Source organism: Vombatus ursinus, unplaced genomic scaffold (genome assembly GCF_900497805.2).
Source record: "Vombatus ursinus unplaced genomic scaffold, bare-nosed wombat genome assembly UNPS02014825.1, whole genome shotgun sequence".
Lineage (NCBI taxonomy): Eukaryota > Metazoa > Chordata > Mammalia > Diprotodontia > Vombatidae > Vombatus > Vombatus ursinus.
In genome coordinates this window covers 1185530-1198815 of record NW_020954603.1, presented here as the reverse complement: position 1 = coordinate 1198815, position 13286 = coordinate 1185530, and the positions used below count along the sequence as shown (strand labels likewise).

Genomic DNA, 13286 nt, shown 5'->3' with positions numbered 1-13286 from the left:
AGAATGCCCAGCTAAGCCTAGCTACCTTGAACTGCATCCATAAGTACCTGGGAAACATGCCTGTATATTGGTTGGGAGAAAGCATTGGCATGCAGCCATGTGGTACATATGCTATTACACATTATTGTCTCCTCCATGCAAAGAATTAAAACACTGAATACTTTGAGATATTTCCCTGCTTGTGTAGGTGGTTGGCTCCAAGGTCATGGAATAAGGATTCAGTGAAATATTGTAGGTTCAGGGAGGAAATGGGACTTCCTGTAAGGAGAAGCTGGGGTCAGAGTTATTTTGATGTGTATAAATCCATGCTGGTCACTTCTGCTCTGTTAAACACATCTAGTGATGGGAAGTTCACCCAGGTGTCTCATTCTTCTTCTGGAAAGGACAATCTTAGACTAATAAGATAAATGAGACTAATTCTATCACCCAGAGAGGTGCATAGCTGGTGAGTAGGTTATCCATTCTCTGAGAACCATACAGAACTTGGCCTGACCTGAATTCAAATCCAGACTCAAACACTCAAAAATCCAGCCACATTCCACCTCCATTCCTTCCCAGGAACAGCACCAGAGTGACTGGGAAATAAGGTGGGGCTCCCTTCCCCAGCTGCTTCTCCTCCAGGGTGAGAGGAAGGAATATGGACAAGGCAGGAGTAAAGCTATTTGTGGCCTCCTGCATGTAGGACCTCAGTTAGGCTCTGTCCGCCTCAGTTCCCTCAACTGTAAAATGGAGATAATAGCATGCACCTCTCAGGGTTGATGTGAGGATCATATGAATTTTTTTTTTTAGGCAATTGGGGTTAAGTGACTTGCCCAGGGTCACACAGCTAGTAAGTGTCAAGTGTTTGGTCTGAGGCCAAATTTGAACTCAGGTCCTCCTGACTTCAGGGCCAGTGCTCTATCCACTATGCCACCTAGCTGCCCCATATGAATTATTTATAAAGAACTTAACACAGTGTCTGGCACATAGTAGACATTTAAGTGTGTGTTTCGTTTCTTCATTCCTTCCAGCCAAGACTGGTCTATGTGTGACTGTGTGATTGTAGGATTTGTCTGTGCTGGCTGGGGTCTGTTCTGGGACCACTGGCCCCCAAATGGGACTGAAAGTAGGTCAGGTTGGGCCCCTCAGACACATTCCTGCCTCAGGGCGGGGCAGACCATCAGTCTGGGCCTGAGAGTAGGGGTGGGCAAAACCTCAGGTGTCAGGTTCCCCCACCCCCCATGTTCACCCCCTCAGCCCTTTAGAGTGGTCTTTGTTGGGAGCTCAGACAGACCTGGCAGGGGGGTGGGGTGGGGCGGGGCAGAGAGTGCAGCCTCCTCATCTGTTTGCCCAGAAGCCAAAAGCAATTGGGAGGTGGGAGTGGGAGCTCTCTGGGAAAGGGGCCCTGGGAAGGGACCTGTCCCTCCCTACCCAGAACTGCCCCCTTCCTGCCACATTCCACCCCCACTCCTTCCCAGGAACAGCACCAGAGTGACTGGGAAATAAGGTAGTGCTCCCTTCCCCAGCCACTTCTCCTCCAATTGGTTAGAGGAAGGAATATGGACAAGGCAGGGGGAGGCTGTTTGTGGCCAAACCCCTCTCTGCTCCCTGCAGGCCCCTCCTTCTACACACAATCCCCCTGCCCCATGGAGAAATCCCCTGCCAACAGAATCTGGTTGTTGCCTTATTTTAGAGTTTCCATTTCACATCTGGAGTGACAGGAGTTAGTTGTGCAGACAGCCTCCTCCCACTCCCATCTTTCCTCAGGCTTGTGATTCAATGAAAAGAGCCTTGGGGGTGAGGGTGAGGTGGGGGGAGGCAGAAGCCCCTAGCCTTTCTAGCTTCACTGAATACTCCCTAGCTTTGGAACCTCCGTGGAGTCATTTAATTTCTCTGAACCTGTTTTGTTAGCTGTAAAATCCTAGAATCACCCAACATCAGGGCACACAGAACATCAAGACCAATATCTCCTTGACAACGTGTCCAGTAAGCCCATGTGCAGCAACCACTCCAAGACTTCCAAAGAGGAGGAACTTGCTAGCTCTCAGAGTAGCCCAATGCCCTTTGAGGGGGGCCATGCTGATCTCCTGAAGGAGGCTTTCCTTTGACTGAATCTGCAGCCAAGCATTTTGGGGAGGCAGGATGAGGTGGGGAAGGTGGCAATGGGTTCTTCATTACAGCTGTGTGACCCTGGATAAATGGTCTCACCTCTCTAGTCCAGCGAAGCTGGACCTAGAGTCAGGCTGACTCCAGAGTCAAACTGGCCTCAGACGCTTCCTAGCTGTGTGACCCTGGGAAAGTCATTTAATGTCTGCCTCAGTTTCCTCAACTGTAAAATGCAGATAATAATAGCACATGCCTCCCAGCATTATTGTGAGAATCAAATGAGATATTTGTTCAAACAAACAAACAAACAAACGAACAAACAGCACAGTTGCCTGGACCATAGTGCTTAATCAATGCTTACACCTGTCCCCTCCCCTCTGATCTGCTGTGCCATCATACCCATCAAAAATGCAGGTAAAACAAAGCTGTAGGTAGGTTGGTAGGATACCCAGAGATCATTATAGGCTAGAACAATGGATCCAACCTTAAAAGATATGGGAGAAATGTACCATTCTACATTGGGTTAAAACATCATATTCACAAGAACAGGATGGGGGATTTGTTCAGCATAACTGAACAACAGGTTTCTTGTTAAAACAGACCCAGAGATTTTAGAGGCTTCTAGCTCAGTATGAGTCAACTGTGTGCTATGGCAACTAAGAAAGCTAATTTCATCTGAAGCTGCTTTGGAAAATGCCCAGCATCTAGGTCTAAGGAAGTAATGATACCACTATAACCTGCTTTGATCAGATCCCATAAAGAATGTTGTGGTCACTTCTGGGCACCATGTTTTAAGAAGGACACATTGAGAAGCTGGAGAGAGTCCAGAAGAGGGTGACTTAGGATGTTAAGCAAATGTCAGGTAAGGATCAGTCAACAGAAGTAAGGGAGGGATGTTTAGCCTGGAGAAGAGAGAATTGGTGGGGGGCAGGGAGGAGGGGGGGAAGGAGGAACCATCATACATGAAGAGGGATTTGACTTGTTCTGCTTGGCCCCAGGGGTAGAACTAAGAACAATGGGTGAATATTTCAGAGAGGTAGACTGAGGCTTGAGGTAAGGGGGAAAAAACCTCCTTAATAGTGAAGAACAGTCCCCAAAGAGAGGAAACTGTCATAGGATGGAAGGAACTGTCCTTTACTGGAGCAGAATCTGGATGACTTGTTGGGAATGTTGCCAAAGAAATCCATAATTAGAGGCAAGTTGACCTCAGATGGCTCTGTGGTCCTTCCAATGCTGACCTTTTGGGATCTTTAAAATGGGTTTAATAATCCTTGGATTATCTTTATTTTTTGTTTTTGTTTCTGTCTCTACTCTTGACCCAGTTTCTGTCCCAATCTCTGTCTTTGCTCCTGCCTTTCTCTCTTCCAGGCTCTAGAAACATGAATTAGTCTGTATCCCAAAGAAATCATAAAAAAGGGAAAAGGACCCACCCATACAAAAATATTTATAGCAGCTCTTTTGTGGTGGCAAAGAACTGGAAACTGAAGGAATGCCCAGCAATTGGGGAATGGCTGAACAAGTTGTGGTACATGAATATAATGGAATACTATTATTGTGCTATATGAAATGATGAGCAGGCAGACTTCAGAAAAACCTGGAAAGACTTATATGAACCGATGCTGAGTGAAGTGACCACAACCAGGAGAACATTGTATATAGTAACAGCAACATTTAAGGTGATCAACTTTCAGAGGCTTGCTCTTCTCAGCAATACAATGATCTAAGACAATTCCAAAAGACTCATAATGGAAAATGCTATCCACATCCAGAGAAAGAACTATGAAGTCTGAATGTAGATCGAAGCATACTATTTTCACTTTCATTTTTTTTCTTTCTTGTGGTTTTCCCATTTTGTTCTGATTCTTCTTTCACAACATGACTAATGTGGAAATATGTTTAATATGATTGTACATGTATAGCTTATATCAGATTATATGCCATCTTGGGGAGGGGGGAGGAGAAAGAGGGGGAAAATTTTAGAACTCAAAATCTTATAAAAGATGATATTGAAAACTGAAAATAAATTAATGAATTAAAAAAAGAAACGTGTCCTAGGATTATGATGACCAGTGAAACAAATTTCATTTGGTCCTCATAGAACACATTCTCCAGCCCTGCTCCCTTTCCCCTCCTCCCTCTACTTCCCCTTTTGTCTCAGAGCCTCTCTAATCTTCCTGTCAAATCACTGCCCAACTCTTCTCTCATCTTTTCTCAGCTGTTTCTATATCTCTGTTCTCTCTCTCTCTGTCTCTCTCTCTCCCCCCTCCCTGTGTGCATGTGTGTGTGTTTGTGTGTGTGTGTGTCTCTGATCCTCCCATAACCACCACTAGGGGCTCCCTGAGAGCACCCCACACCCACTCCCAGACCATCCCGGCTCACTATAACAGCTTTTAAGACAAAGTCCCATCTCCCACACACACACACTCCCATTCCCAAACCCCCAATTAACAGGACCTGAGACCTTCCTCTTTGGGCCTTTTGCCTTTTATTTATGGAGTATGAAAAACAGCCACAAGGTCACAGGAAGCTGGACAGACAGACAAATAAGACACAGCACAGAGCGAGCGGCATGCGGCACATGGGAGCCCAGCAGTAGGGCCAGTGGCAAGGGCAAGTGCCTGGGGTCTGGTTTTCCAACTAACAGAATAAATAAATATTGTACCTTATAGTGTCTTGGCCATGGGAAGGCCATGATCTCTAAGCACACATTGTCACACAACAGCAGTTTTTACAGCAGTTTGTACAGCCCACCAGCCAAGGGGTTTGAGGGTGGGGGTGGGAAAGTCTGGAGGTTCACAGATATCTGGGGTCAGATGGTCTCTTGGGCATCACTTGGGGACTGGTTCTATTCCAAACTTTGGACCAAAGTGGGAGGCAAGGGTAAAGTAGGCCTAAGGACAAAGACCCAAGAAGGATATATCAGGAGACTGGGATGGTGACTGAGCCATGCAGGAAATATGGGCCTCCCCTGGGCTGGGCTGATTCTTTTTCTTGGGGTCAGAGGTAGCAATCCCTGTATACTGAAGACAGTTGAGCAATTCTAATTTTGGCCCTTCATAATGTAGGTCTTTTGGGGGAGAGGGTTGCCAATTCCTCAGTTAGTTGCTTCTCTCTCTCTCTCTCTCTCTCTCTCTCTCACACACACACACACACACACATATACACACACTTGTGTGTATGTATATATATATGTATACATATATATGTATATATACATATACATACACATGTATGTATGTATGTATGTATGTATGTATCTCCTATTCTTATGGTCAGGTCATGAATCCCCAGCCTAACTAAAGAACAACTGGGCTGGGCTAGGGTTTGAGGTCTTCCCTCCTCCTCACAGAGGAACTGAGCCTAAGCAAGACTAGGGCCATAGGGACTCAGGAAAAATGACTGAATTGAGTGGGGAGGTGAGGAAGGACCCAGGCCCATAGGACCAGAAGCTCGTCTGACCTGAGTTAGCTATAGGCTGGATCAGGCCAGGCCAGGGCTTATTGGAGCATCGAGTATCACCTCCAAGTAAGTCACTGCCTTAATGGTCTCTATGCTCACACTGTCCCTGAATGGCCACCCCTGGGGTGAAGTGAGGGACCATGACCATTATGTGCTAATGACACCAGAGCCAGGACCTTGCTCAGGCTCTCCCTCCTTGCCCTAGGACTCCTAACCTTATAGAACTTTCCTGAATTCACAGAAGTGGGGGACAGGAGTTTGGGGGGAGCAATGACTACTGGTTACTTGGATTGAAGTCTCTCAAGTGCAGAAGCTGGGGTCCTCAGGGTTCAGTGTACTGACTCAGGCTGCCTGTAAGCTAGGCCCTCCCTCCAAGCTCCAGCCTGGCCCCTGGGGGCCCCACCTCTGAACTATAATCTCTACTCATACTTCCCCACTAGGTGTGGAAGGAAAGACAATGCCCAGAGGATGGGAACCTACTGTCTGGTCTCTACCTCCAGTTTCTGAATTCAGTCAAACTAAAACCAGTTGAACAGACATTTATTGAGCAGCTCCTGTGTGTAAGACCCTATTCTGTGCACTGAGGATCCCAATGCAAAGACGAAACTTTCCCTGCCCCTCCCGAGCCTCCTCATGCTGCCTAAATTATCTTCCTAAAGTCTCTTTCTGACCATGTCGGAACATGTCAGAACTCCATCCCTCAGAGCCTATCCATTGCCTATGGAATAGAGGATGTCCTCACCATCCTGGCCTCCAAAGTCTTCCACCACCTAATCCCAAGCCCCCTTCCCAGCCTTGGTTCCCTTCACTCACCTTTGTTGCAGCTAGGCAGACTCCTCACCATTCCAGATGCCTTCTAAATTGATCCCACCTCCAGATCTTTGCTCCTCATTCCCTGAATATCCTTCTCCTTCCTCCCTGCTTCTCCAACCCTCCTTTCAAGTACAGCTGCAGCTCCACCTCCCCATCAGCCTCCTCTGACCAGACCAACAAAGGATCACTCCCTTCTCTGAGTTCCTAAAGCCCTTCTCTAGCCCATAGCCTTTCCTTTCTTAGCCTCTGCTCCCTGAAAGTGCTTCTGATCTCCCCCATTATCCCAGATACTCCTAGAGGTCAAGACTCTGGTCCCTCCCCTTCCTCATTAACCCATCTTCAATGGGGCAACTCATGAGCATGGACATTGGAAGCAGTTCAGGAAAGGTGATGGGTGGAGGGGGCAGGGATAAAGTGAAGGGGTAGCAGAGAACCTGCTTCCAAACTGATTCCCTAACTATCCCAGAAGGCTGTTTACCCTCACCCATGTCAAGTGGGAAGTCTCTAGCAACCTTAACTCCCTCTGTTACCAGAGACTAGATTGGGAGTACATGGACCTACAAAAGAAGCCTTATCTGTTATCTAATCTGCACATAACTTTGGGCAAGTCTTTGCCCTTCACTGAGCCTCAGTTTGCTTCTCTGTAAATTGGACTGCATGGTCTTTAAATCAGGAATTCTTAATCTTTTTTTTTTTTATCATGGACTCCTTGGGCACTCTGATGAAGTCTATAGACTCCTCAAAATAGTAGTTTGAAATAACTGAAGGAAATGCTAGGTCAAAATAAAGATGTATTTTTTCCCATACAAGTTCCCAGACCCTCTGAAATTTATCCATGAATCCCTTGGGGATGAGAGGGTAAGGATCCCTGATCTAAGTTCTCTTCCTATGAGTCATAGGGGTAACCCCACCCTTGACCAATCAAGGGGCATGAGGACAGATGAAGCAGCTCCCCCACCATTCTGTCTCTTTATCTCTCATCTTCCCCATAGGCACAGATTCTCCCCCCCCCCAGGGGCCCCAACCAAGCCTCTTTCCCTTCCCAAACTTCCTTCTGCTGAGAGATTTGGAACAGGCCTTAGGAACTACTAAAGTTAAGATAGGAAGGGAAAGGGGGAAGAAATTGAGGCATCCTGGGTAATACACATTTGGCAACATCAGCTCTGGATAAAGTGAAGTCAACAATCCTATCCCAAACCACTAAACCATGGTCACTCCATCTCTCATTATTCCAAGGGGGGAGGGGCCAATTCAGCCACTCCCTGGCAAGTGAGAGGAATATGGTTGAGAAACATTTCCCCAGACCCAGACTCTCTGCTGGCCTTTGATAGAATGGTTAGGGAGGAGAAATTCAAAGGCTTCCAGGGCTCTGGGCCCAGAAGGGAGATTCCCATTTGAGGGAAGTTGAGATGGGAAGAGAGGCAAAGGGAAGAGGCCTTTGAGGTCTGACTCTAGGATTCCTGATAAGCTTTGTGGATCAGCAGGGTAATATGAGAGGATCATCAGCTTTAGAGACAGAAGGAACTTGAGGGACTATTTAGCCCAATTCCTTTCTTTCATGCAGGAAAATACTGAGGCCTGGAAAGGGAAAGGGGCATATTCAAAGTCACTCAGAGCTGGGATTCCCACGCAGGCCCTCTGACTCCAAATTCAGTGCCTTTTGCATGATGCCATGGTGACTGACTAATTCCAGCAGAGTCTATGGCCAGACAGGGTAGAGGTGCTCCCAAGCAAGCCAGAGCCAGATCCCTGAAGTCTGGGAAAGGCTGAGCCTCAGAGTAGGGTCCCTGATAGTCAAGGAGCGTCTAGGGAGGTAGGGACCTAGTTCAAAAGTTTTCTTCTGCAGGGAAACACTCACACCTTGGTCTGAGAGAGTCCAGTCCCCATCAGCATCCTATCAGGTTGGGATGCACATAATGTGATGCATATGTCTCAAGGCCAAAAACCCAGCTCCATCTGTCTTCAAACCAACGAATTGTGCTTCTAGTTAGCTTTCTGTTTCTAGGGCTGATTGCTCATCTTTCTAACTAAAGGCTTATCATTAAGATAGAAGATCTTCCATTTATTCCACAGGAGGCCAAGAGCTGGGGGGAGAAAGCTGCCAGGGTCACACAATGAGTAAGTCTCAAAGCCAGAGAGAACTCCACACCCCCAGACCCAGCTTAGCATCACTGGAGCTGTGTAAGTGCTGGTTCAGCTGGTCTCTGGTGGACAACAGACCCTTCCTGAAGCAGGAGCTGGAAGTCAAGCTTCTGTTTTCCCTCTTCCTTGTCCTCTAGTAAATAGGGCAGAAGCTCTCATGAAAGCAGTTGACTTTTCCCTTCATTGCAGGAGATACCTAAATTCCCTGTTTGGGGATAATAGCTATCCAAACAAACATTTACAATCCCCACCCCTATAAGGTGTGGGGGACTGTTGCCATCTAGTTTTGGGGACAGGATCAATTTGTTTTCCTGCTTTTTGATACTTCCTCCCCTTAACTGGGAAAGTGGGTTCCTTAGTTCTGAGAACAAGAAACCTCCTTTATCCTCCAATCTTAGACCCATTCTCATTCTCAGGGAGATCCTAGATCTTAGAACTGTAGGTTACCTGCTCTTCAGTCCAGTAAGGTATCTCTGCCCATGGTCACCCAGGCCTTCTGAGCATGTGTGCTTCTCTGTCCTAGGGGTTAGAGAAGAACAGGAAGGGCCCTGGGCCTTATTGGTTGAGCTGAGTCAAATTAGTTCTTATCAGGCTGGTATCTAGTCCCTGCCCACCCAACCCCACTTCAAACAAAATCAGCGCCTGTCATACCTCATTCCAAGACACCACCCCCTGCCCCATAAGCTGAGAATAATAGCTCAGCCTGCTCTGGGGAGGAAGTCCTACATGGCCTTGGTTCATGCCCCTTAACATCCCTGGGCCCCATTCTAACCATGGGTGAAATGAAGCTAATGTTCTCTAAGGTTCCTTTCAGTTTTGACAACATGTGACCTTTGGACAAGCCCCTTATTTTCTCTGGGTCTCAGCCTTCCCATCTGTAAGATGGAAGGGTTAGAAGAAATGATCTTTAAGGTCCCTTTCAACTCCGACACTCTAGAATTCTGTTTGAGACACAGGGAGTGACTTCACCACTACTTCCTGCTCTGGAGAATTAACCAAGAGAAGCATGGCTTTCTCAGGATTGGCCATTTTTTTTCTCCTGCTTAGTTGTCCTTTCCAATACCACAGTCACACCAGGGGTTAGGTTTTCAGGAGGTAGGATGGGGGTGGGCTGGGCTAACGACCCTGGCTGGGGGGATGGGAGTAGGTTGGAAGGAGGGGATAATCCAAAAAATAGCGCAAGCATAAACAAAATGAAGCTTAACAGTTGGGAGGAGGGGCACCAACACAGGCAGGTAGGACCACATTTGCCATACGGGGAAACTGAGGAAGTGGGTGGTGAGGTGGGTGAGAGGAGAAGAGAATGAAGGAGAGAGACCAAGAGGGAAACACAGAGGCTGAGAAGAAAAAGGCGGGGGGGGGGGGGGGAGAGATAGGACTTCGAGAAACAGACAGGGAAGAAAGAGCTATCCCATAGTGGCGTGAGCTGCCCCTGGAGGTAGGGAGCTCCCTGTTCCTGGAGGTCTTCAAACAAAGGTAACATGACCACTGCAGCTCTGGAGCCCAAGAATTCTCCTTCTGTCCATATGGTACTGTATGACTGCTTCAGTCCCTTCCGGCTGTGAGAGTCTACTACTGAGAAAAATAGAGGGAGGTCGAGGCAGAGATAGAGGGAGAGAGATGGAGAGATAAGGAGACAGAAAGGTGGGGGGAGAAATAGACATGAGAGAAAACGAAAAGAGTGGAGGCAGAGAAAGGAGGTGAGGGCAGGACCGAGTTGCCTGATGCCAGGTGGACATGACTGTGGGACCTTAGCAGGGGACAGAAAGGACCCGAAGAGAGGGGAGTGAGGACCAGGAGTGGGACGGACACCACAGCGAGACACAGCCGAGAAGGCAGACACGTAGAGCCAGAGGGACGGGGAGCCAACCCTGGGGAACGATGGTGAAGCGGGGAAAGGAAACGGGAGAGGAATGGCGGGAGGGGTGGGGAAACTGAAAATATAGCTTTATATATTTATATTTGTATCACATTCCACACATCCAGTTACGAAGAGAGGGAGATGGGGTCAAGGTGGGAGACTGTTGCTCCTCTAGGGCTGTCAGGGGTGGAGAGTGGGGGAAGTTGAGTTCAAAGGGGAAAGACAGATTTCCTTCCCTCCACCCCACACCAGCTCCCTCCCAGGGCCATGCAAGGGTGCAGCAGGTGTAGCCTTCACCCTCGCCCCCCACGGCAAGGAGGCGGGTATCGTCCTGGCGCTGATGGTGGCAGCGCCAGGAAGGAATTGGGGAGGGGGAGGACTGCCTCCCCGGGCTGCGTCTAGGGTAGAGGGTTGAGGAGTGGACCTGGCCCTGGACCCCCGGAAGGGGGGCGTGGTCTGGATAGAGCTGCAGTCCACCCAGGCCCTGGGGGTCCGTCTCTTCCGGACCAGGATGAGGTCTATGGGACCGCCTGGGAGGACATGGACGGGGAAAGGTTGGTCCGCTTGCCCTGGCTAGGTCTGGGCTGAGTCTGGGCCGGGCCCTGGGCCCAGGAGAGGGGCTGCGGGCCGGCTAGGGGTGGGGTGGGGGGCGAGGGATGGGCCAGGACGGGAAGCAGGCCTTCCTGGGGACGCGCCGCTCAGTTGGGCAGCGTGTCCAGTCCCAGGGAGGCCGCGTGCTGCTTGGCCCGAAGCCGCAGGCTCTCAATGCTGCTGGTCTTACTGTTCAGCGCGGCCGAGGCGGCGGCTGCTGCTGCGGCCGCGGCGGCTGGGGGCGGCGGCGGCGGCGGCGGGGCCGCGGGAAGCAGCGGAGAGCCCCACACGCCCGGGTGGGCCGCGGCAGCCGCGGCTGACAGCGACTGGTAGTAGGACTGGCAGTGGAGAGAGCCCAGCGGTGCCATGTTGACGCCCAGGTAGGGGACGGCCGCGGCGGCGGCGGCGGCGGCGGCGGCGGCAGCGGCTGCAGCTGGAGGCGGCGGGCCGCCCACCTCGAAGGACGAGTAATGCACCAGGTTGTTGGTGGCTGCCATGTGCTGGCGGAACTGCTCCTGCAGGCGGAAGAGGCTGAGCGGCGAGGACGAGTAGGAGTGTGAGGGCCCCAGGACGCTGCCGCCGCCCCCGCCAGCCCCAGCGCCCGAGGTCTGAGGCGGCAGGGGGCCTGAGGCCGTGCCGCCTGGTGAGTCTGAAAGAACAGCCGTGAAGGAGGCCCGTTAACCACCACGAAGCAGCTCCCACGGCTGACCACCTGGAAACTTGCCCCTTCCCTCAGCCCGGCTCTCCGATGCCTCCCAGAGTGACAGGCAGATCGCTAACCTCCCGGGCAGCCCGGGGGCTGGAGAGGCAGGATTCTGGCCTGAGCGGGGTGTGGGGAGTGGCCGGGCAGGGGTGGGGGCTTGAGGGGTGGAGGGATACACTAGCTGCTTCCTCTGACCCCTTCGACAATGTATTTACCCGCAAAAGTCTTCTCTGCTACATTGTTTCCAAGATGCGGTCTCCCTACATAGTCTCCCTTCGTACACTTTCTGGTACCGCGTCTCCCAGATTGTCTCCCTGATACATTGTTTCTTCCAAGTAACGTTTCCTCTGAGCGATGATCTCCTCTGTTACATCACACTGCAAGATACTCTGTCTCCTCCCAGCCGCCTTCTCATCTAACAGCGATACCTTCTTTCCTTCAATACGCTTTCCTCGAACAGCCTGCCTGTCTGCTCTGATACATTGTCTTTGCCAATAGCCCGTTTCCTCTGACAGACAAACTGTCTTTTCAAACACAGTGCCTCCTCCGATACTTTCTCCCCTGAGAAGGTGTATTCCTCCTCCCCTCTCACCGAAGAAATACGCTGTCTACTCTGACAAATAATCCCCTCCTGATGCACTGTCTGCTTTGATAGCTTGTCTCCCCTGATACATTGCGGGCTGTCGTAGGTCGTCTCTTACAACACCATCCTTTCCCTTGCCCAGGTTCTCTCTCATTTTTCCCTCTCGTACAATTTCCACTGACACCCCGCGTTCTCTGATATTCCATGTGCTCTCATATACAGTTTCTTCTGATACGAAGATAATTCTCCCAATGTCCACTGTACCCTCGACAATGTAATCACTGATTCACCCTCCCCTCTGATGCTGCCTCCCCAGCAATGGGCCTCACGCATTCTCGAACAGCCTCAGCCCCGAGAGCTCTCCTACGGAGGCCCCGGGAAGCATCCCTCTCAAACGGGGACCTATTCCCTGCAGTTCCTCCTGCCCCGCCAGGGCCTCACCTGCTTTGGGGCTGCTCCTCTTGCAGCTGAAGCCCCTGCCCTCCAGGCCTGGACTCTTTTCAGTCTTGCTTTGCTCAATGGCTCCCCGAGCCTCCTCCTCCTCCTCCTCCCGGTCAGCCTGGTCCTCAGGGGCTGACTCACCAGCTGATTGCTCAGACAGGGTCAGATGTAGCTCAGCGGAGGGCTCGCCGGGCAGAGTACAGGACTGCTCAGACTCAGGCAGGACAGGAGCCTGGCCATCTGGGTTGGGGACTTCAGCTTTGCCCTCCCCGTGCCCGCCCTCGGCTTCCTTCTGTTTCTGAAGCTGCTCCTTCTGCAGGCTACGCTGCTTCTTACGGAACTTGGCCCTTCGGTTCTTGAACCATACCTTGCAGAGGAGAGGGAGGGAGAGAAGAGAGAGAAGAGGTGAGCAGGCCATCGGGGAGAAGAATGGAAGTGGGAGCAGAGACGGAAGACATAAAATGTATGTGTGTATGTGTGTGTGAGAGAGAGAGAAAGAGGGGGTGTGAGAGAGAGAAAAGGGTGAGAGAGAGAGTGAGAGAGAGATAGAGAGAGAGAGAGGGAGAGAGAGCGCGCATGGGGTCTAGTAAGCAGAAATCAGGGCAGGG

The 13286-nt window shown here is 50.5% G+C and overlaps 1 protein-coding gene across 2 annotated transcripts in view; it reads right to left on the bottom strand.

Annotated features, from left to right (window-relative positions):
- Window positions 1-11058: 11058 nt before the first annotated feature.
- DMBX1 (diencephalon/mesencephalon homeobox 1) overlaps window positions 11059-13286 on the bottom strand; it is a 7412-nt gene continuing 5184 nt past the window's right edge. For both annotated transcript variants that reach the window (XM_027837916.1, XM_027837915.1), the window contains exons 3-4: window positions 12679-13045; window positions 11059-11600 (exon numbers count right to left, since the gene is read on the bottom strand). In XM_027837916.1, the coding sequence (XP_027693717.1) occupies window positions 11059-11600; window positions 12679-13045 (909 nt within the window). The remainder of the gene's footprint in view (window positions 11601-12678; window positions 13046-13286) is intronic.